This window comes from Metarhizium album (genome assembly GCF_000804445.1).
Source record: "Metarhizium album ARSEF 1941 chromosome Unknown scaffold_10, whole genome shotgun sequence".
NCBI classification, from domain to species: domain Eukaryota; kingdom Fungi; phylum Ascomycota; class Sordariomycetes; order Hypocreales; family Clavicipitaceae; genus Metarhizium; species Metarhizium album.
In genome coordinates this window covers 871,111-878,004 of record NW_024467584.1, presented here as the reverse complement: position 1 = coordinate 878,004, position 6,894 = coordinate 871,111, and the positions used below count along the sequence as shown (strand labels likewise).

At 49.3% G+C, this 6,894-nt stretch overlaps 2 protein-coding genes across 2 annotated transcripts; both read right to left on the bottom strand.

Annotated features, from left to right (window-relative positions):
- Window positions 1-309: 309 nt before the first annotated feature.
- Window positions 310-1,064, bottom strand: MAM_04692 (60S ribosomal protein L25; the record flags this gene model as incomplete). Its single annotated transcript, XM_040823490.1, has 4 exons — window positions 310-397; window positions 484-776; window positions 842-897; window positions 1,037-1,064. The coding sequence occupies 4 exons, from the start codon at window positions 1,062-1,064 to the stop codon at window positions 310-312; spliced, it is 465 nt and encodes a 154-aa protein (XP_040678743.1).
- A 1,710-nt stretch (window positions 1,065-2,774) lies between these two features.
- Window positions 2,775-3,238, bottom strand: MAM_04691 (HAD-like domain protein; the record flags this gene model as incomplete). Its single annotated transcript, XM_040823489.1, has 2 exons — window positions 2,775-2,790; window positions 2,853-3,238. The coding sequence occupies 2 exons, from the start codon at window positions 3,236-3,238 to the stop codon at window positions 2,775-2,777; spliced, it is 402 nt and encodes a 133-aa protein (XP_040678742.1).
- Between the last annotated feature and the right edge of the window lie 3,656 nt (window positions 3,239-6,894).

Genomic DNA, 6,894 nt, shown 5'->3' with positions numbered 1-6,894 from the left:
CATAACTTCGTGGGTCCGGTCGATTGGCACTGACGTTGACGGGTGGCATATTTACACTAGGTGAAAAGACAAAAATTCATGATACGCGCAAATGATTGAACTACTCTTACGGGTTTCCTGTTAGTGAGCCTTGCAGCGTAGTACCTGCTGTCTTGACGAGTAGGTTTAAGTGATGAACGGTCAGATATTGGATTCATCACTGATTCCCAATTGTAAAATGACAGGTTTTAAATGCGCCGTTTCGTATGTGCCTTCTTTGACACTGACTTGACCAAATCCACGCAAACCAAACACGACTTAAGGCCGTCTTTAAACAAGAGAAAGTTTGTTGGCGGCAATATCCAAGGCATCAACGTCGGGAGTAAGACGAGCGTAGGCTTTCTTGGAGCCATCGGGGCTATTTTCCATGAATATATTAGTCAGATTGCTGTTGAGCCCAGTATATTTCTAGGAAGGGCTGCGCGGGCCAGGAGTCAAACGTACCGAATAAGTGTATTGATTTTCACGGTGTCGATATCGTACAGCTTCTTGAGGGCAAGCTTGATTTGAGCCTTGTTGGCCTTCACATCAACGATAAAGACGAGAGTATTATTCTCCTCCATCTTCTTCATGGCGCTCTCCGTGTTGAGAGGATGGATGACGATCTTATGCTCATCAAGACGCGGCTGGTGAGGGATCGACTTGCGAGGGTACTTTGGAGCTCTTGAAAGCACCAGGGTCTTGGGCTGATGGAAAGAGGTGCTCGTTCGGACCTTACGCTGCTTATGAGTGTGAGTCTGTACCATGTACGTGTTAGCCGACATGGTGTTTCTGGTTGTTTGTACGATAGAAATAGACCTACCCCCTTCAAAGCAGCCTTAGCAGCAGCATTGGCTTGCTTGGAGCCCTTCGAGGCGGCTGTATAGAAAAGTGCATCAGCAATCGCTCTTTTTTAAGAACTCGCAAAATCTGCTGCTGCATGATGCCGAGAACGAGTCCAAAAGGGAGTTTCAATCGTCGGTTGCATTGTTGCGCGAGATCCAGTCTCAACCCGTACCTTTCTTTCCTTCTTTACCGGCAGCCATTTTGTTGGTTCAACGTCGACGGAGGTGGTGAATTGTATACCGCGCGTTGAAAGTTGGGGGGATTTTACCAAGGCAATTAACTATGGGCGTGTGGCCAAATTGAACAAGAATTAGGGTTCGGAACGTGGCCCCGCAATTTTTAAGTCACGAGATATGTCACGGGATATCTCTAACTCGACGTTTTGCGGGACATCGGCCAACTGAGATGTTTTGTGATATCAGCGCAGTCTTCCAAATCACAAACTGAAGCCAGCTTTGGTATACTTATCCTCTAAGGTTTGTGACATGCCATAATAACCCGAAAGGTCAAGGAATAAGACCGTAGTCACGAGGCGGATAAATCTTAACTTCAGATTTTGCGTCCCCCTTGACCACAGCCACACATATTCCTTCCCATAGCTCTGGCATTGCATCAACGAGATGAAAACACGACACAAAAGTCTCCACGTTGGTAGGCCACCCACCGCAAAGCTGGTGCGACGATGTATGTCGCGTAAAGCAAGTCGAAATCTCATCAACAAACATCATCAGCTGGAGAAACGGCAGCGCCAAGCGGTAGCGCAGGGAAACAAGCAAGCAGTTGCTGCCATATCAGCGGAAATATCTAACTTTGGAGGCCTGAATCGATACCAGCAAGCCAGTTTGCAAGGCCAGAGCAGTGATCGTGGCGGCGATACTTCGAAAATTTTACTTGAAATGCTTCCCGTGGATCTTATTAAGACGGCTGACAGACGGCCTCGAATGTTGGAGGTTGGATCACTAAGTACCCGAAACGCTTGCTCCGATAGTTGTCTCTTCGACATGGTACATATAGACCTGAATAGCCAGGAGCCGGGTATTCTCAGGCAGGACTTTATGACACGGCCACTCCCAGGGGCGTTGGCGGAGGAGTTTGACATAATATCACTGAGTTTAGTGCTTAATTTTGTTCCTGATGCAGAAGAACGAGGACAAATGCTACGTCGGACGTCATTGTTTTTACGAAAGCCCGCTGATGCAACGCAGAAGTCCAAGGACGGTCCCTTTCCCTCATTATTTCTTGTCCTTCCGCGGAGCTGTCTTGACAACTCCCGTTACTTCTCTGATACAAAACTAGAGTTGCTGATGGGTGCTCTGGGATATACCATGAGTCGTTCTAAGAAGACTCAAAAGCTGGCATATAGTTTGTGGGTCAAGGACCATGTGAGGGCTCGGGAGATTCGCTTCACCAAGGAAGAAATAAACCCTGGGCGTAGGAGGAACAATTTCGCCATCACGTTGACGAGCTTACCTTCCGTTTCCTCCGTCGAATAAGTTTAACCTGTTACGGCCATATATATTCTCTCGTTTTTCGGGAGTGAGAAGCGCCGGCTTTGACCATTTCTCTACTTGTAATGTCAAAATTGCATGTGGCTTGTTGTTTTACGAAGGATCAGACAAATATGTACCTAGGTAGTGATAGACCGGTACAGGAAGGACATGATATCAGGAGGCAACGACTCTTCCACTAGCAAACTCATGGCGTACAACGCAGCCGGTTTAATTTAAAGCAATTTTTCTTGTTTTCCAATTTCCGGCGTCAGTCTTATGTTCTACCCTTCCTATATCTCTGATCTTTAAAAAGCAGTTTATTCACCTTTGATCGATGGCCCCCGCACTATTTTTCCGTCTCTGCCAGTCATCAGTGCGGCCAAAGACTCTTGGATTCTATTTTCTGACTCCGGCGAAAAATCAGATATCGCCATACCTGACAGGCTGTTGTCAGAAGGCAACGGTGCATTCCCTGGACGAGACACAGGAAGACCACACATGCCTGATGCGAGGGCAGCATTGACTTCTTCGAGATTATCACTCAGAAACAACCAGCGTGAGGCTTCGATATCCGGATGGGTGGAGAGAATCACAGCATAACTACTTGCTTCAGTCTTGGGACCAGCATTGACGGTGTCAAACCAGCCAGTTATGAACTGCGACAGGTCTGGCGGCTGAGCAGTCGTATGTGCAAAGAAAAGCTTCTGTGCTGGGACGGATCCTGAGGAGTAGATCATGACCATTTTGCCAGCCCTATGCGCATCAGATATGAAGCAAGCCACGTCAGGGAAGACAGGAGCCTTGAGTTCCCCCGAATCATAGCCTGCCTGCCACAAGAGGCCCTGAAGAGCCTTTAAGTAAGGAGCTTTGACATCCGCCGCCATTAGGTCCCTGACATGACTCTCCAATGCCAAACGGTCATTGCGGTATTCTTCAGGAAATGCATTGCGATATTGTACAAACGCACTTCCATCCCAATGAAGGTCGAGATAACGAGGCAGTACTTTTAATGCATAGGGGAACTGAAAGTCAAAGGAAGTTTCAGCTCCGGGCACTGGGACTAAGAAACGATCGATCCCTGTTGGGACGACATAGACGTAAGACAGAAACGAAGCAGAGCCTTACCAATACATCATGAACAAATGTAATGGGACAGACAGTTCCCTCTGATGTTGATATCAGTACGGAGTATGTTGTGCGCATTTCGGTGCCTATCGCATATGTGACCAGGCCTTGTGGGGGAGCGACTCGCTTACCTATGTCTAGCACAATGACTCTAAAGCCACTAAAGCTTCTGGCAAGCATGACTTTTTTCTTATGAACTGCAATCCAGTAGAAGCTTCGAAAATCCCCCGTCTGGCAGCCCACTCCGGAATGGGACGAGATGGCAATAGCAGAAGGGGAGTGGGGGAATTCGGTTTCAGCACAGCCAGGAAGCTCGAAAATTGGTCTTTGAGTGTTGGCCTTCCCTGCGTCTTTGAGCGCGTCGTATCCCGAAATCAGCTTTTTTTTCCCGCGTTCGCTGTCGAATGTCCGTAGTCCGAACGCCGTCCCGAGGCAATTCTTGATGAAAACGGGAGTAGTGGGCCCAAGCTTTACTAGGTACCTAGGTACTTAGGTAGTCATGTGAGGGGAAAAAGGGGGAGAGAACTTCTTCCTCCTTCGCCTTAAGTTTGTAGTTATGTAGTCAACGCCAGCAACGCCTACATGCGGCAGCATCTAAGGCCAGTCCTCGACAGAAAGCTATAATTGAGCTGTCTTGCTATAATAAATTCAGCTCAGGATATTGAAAAACCAGGGTGGGATAAGCTTGACCTGGGACGCGCATAAAGCCTTGCTTCCTGCCTAGGTAGATAGATACTTGGGTACTTACTTGAGTAAGTATGTGGCTAGCCACTCACTCAGTTGGCAACGGGTGTTTTGATTTTAATTTTGATTTTTCTTGGTCCCGTCTCACAGACACTTGTATGAATGGCCCTGGTTGATATTGAAGAATCAAGGAGTCAGCGGCTAGGGGGACGAGCCACTCGTCGTCGCAAGCGCAACAGGAATTCATGGTCTCCCCCTTGGCCTTCCTCTCCCTATGCATATTTTGCAGCTATGACGAGGCAATTGCAACTAACATGCCCCTGAAATCATACCATATGCACGCAGCACTGAGTCTGAGCCCTCTTAGATGACCTAGGTACTGAAGTAGGCGCATAGGCAGTTACTTAGGCACCCATGCCGGTGTTACCAACAGATACGAACCGTCACTGAGTCCTGGTGACCAGCAGACTTTAGCGCTTGAGCTTCTTTGTCTGTGCGGTGGGCGTGCCTCGTCCGCACTAGTTGCAGAGTGCTCTGTATAAGTACTTATACTAGTAGTAGTTCGGAGCACGTACAGCAAGTATCTGCAGGAGAGAAGGTGGGATGTACATATATGTGCAACGGAGACTTCATGTATGAGTAAAAAATCACACAGCACGACGCAAGATAGTACCTTTGGAGCTTGTACTTTACGGATGGCGGTGTAGGCACACAATCTTGTCTGCATGCGTGACCCAGGGGGGAGGATCTCAGGTGCCGAAGTCTTTACATCAAAGCATGACGAGATCCGCCCTTGTTAGCCCTTGACACCTTGACAGCCGCTCATTGCAAGGGGGCTGACGGTACTTCCTACACTGTGCTGTTGGTCACGCTGGTTGGCCTGTCATTTTGTAGAATATGGGGCCCAACTCGACAGTGAGCCAATTAGCCAATAGCGTACTTGAGTACGTGGCATGATTTTGTTCCAAGACAGCATTTCTGCACTGTGCCACAACAAACACAATCCTCCTCTCCGGAGTACCTACCTAGGAAGCATCTGGAAAATGCCAGTAGTTACACGAGAACGATCACGGTGCCGCCCGTAACGCGTGCGAGTGGACCTCGGTTCATCAATCGACCTTGTGATTTGTAGAGTGCCAGCCAGATACAGAATTCGAACTCAAGCTCAGCATGTTTTGGCCCTGGCGACAAACCAGTATGAGCACCAGTCGAACACTGGTGAGCAGGGCTGATCGATAAGTTACTGTCGTGCCCCACGACGGTTCAATGTTCATTGGTTCCAAAGAAAATATCGTACAGTGTGAGCCTGGCCAAAACATGCCTCGGGTTCGATTCGACGCTCATCTGTTCACCAACCGTGCTGGGTCTGACGTCGCCACCAGTCGACCACGTCCTGATCCCCTCCATCCACTTGGCTGAGAGCAGCCCAGTGCGAAACCGGTCTGTTGACAACGGCGTTACGAGGTGCGACACCGCCATGGATGACCAATCGTACCAGGATGGCGTCCACGCCGGATCCACGCAGTCGTGGCCTGTTCTCGACAACCACCCGTTGAGGTGGATTGGACTGGATTGCTGGGTTCGTTGCCCATCGTACCGCCCATTCCCACTTCATCTTCATAGCTCCCACGTTCCCTCTCACGACCACCGTCTTCGTCCCCCCCACCTCACCCAACTCTCCTCCGCTTAGTGACACACGCCCTCTCCCTTCCACGTCTTTCCATCCCATACCGCCACCCTCTTTCCATCACCGCCTTTCCCTTCTACCTCCTTACCTTCATCACCACCCGCCTTTTGTTGCCATCTCCTATCTATTTCATCTGCTTTTTGTTTGCTCCCCCCTTCCTTCTTTGTCACGACTTCGCTTCCTGCCAACCTACTTCAAGGTAAGGCCTTCTTTCTCTGGACACTGCCTTCCCTCCTTGCCAGGCATCCAACGTCTAGGCCTCCCGTGACACCACTTGTCGGCCTCACTTTGCCTGTGCATACTACTCTCTCGACTCGCCTCCCTCGTCATTCGCCGTCGGGAGAAAGAAGGGCTCCTTCATCTTCTGCTGTTTCATCTTCTCACGTAGCATACGATTCTACTTGTTACATCAAGCCTGCTCGAGGCTCCGGACCTCGGCAACTTGCCAAGCCTACGTTGTCACTTTACGTTTGCATCCGTTCTCGACAAATTTTTGGCCATCGTCTTTACCATCTTCACGCAGCTCTCGCCCGCAGCTAATAGGCATTGAAGCAACTTGCATTTCGCAACCATTGGGTCGTTGGGGTCCTTCCCCTTACGACACGTATACTGCAAAGGCCTTCAAAACAGTCACACCCGCCCTCGCAGCGTCTTCGATAATACCGTAGTGATTTCAGGATCATCCTGGAGGAGCTATCACCACGTTCAAGAATCCACAATTTCTCTGGCCCGACAAGTTCATCACCGACCGCGTTTACAACACAGTCTCGATTTGTGAACGGCTTGACAGCACTTGTAGCCGTCAGACACACCCTGCCTCACTGCCAGGCCCTCTTTCTTTTTCTCTTGATTCCATCACAAACAAGATTCTCCATGTCATAACGAAGTTTTCTCTTGCTTCTGTTGCCAAGTTTGAGCCGTTCGGCTGCCGCCGCCATTCCGCAACGACGATTTGATAATACGCCTTTCTTTTGTCTTCATGTCACCCTGCAAATGAGCTGTTGATTCGATCAAACGAATACTCAAATCCATTATTGCTTGAAC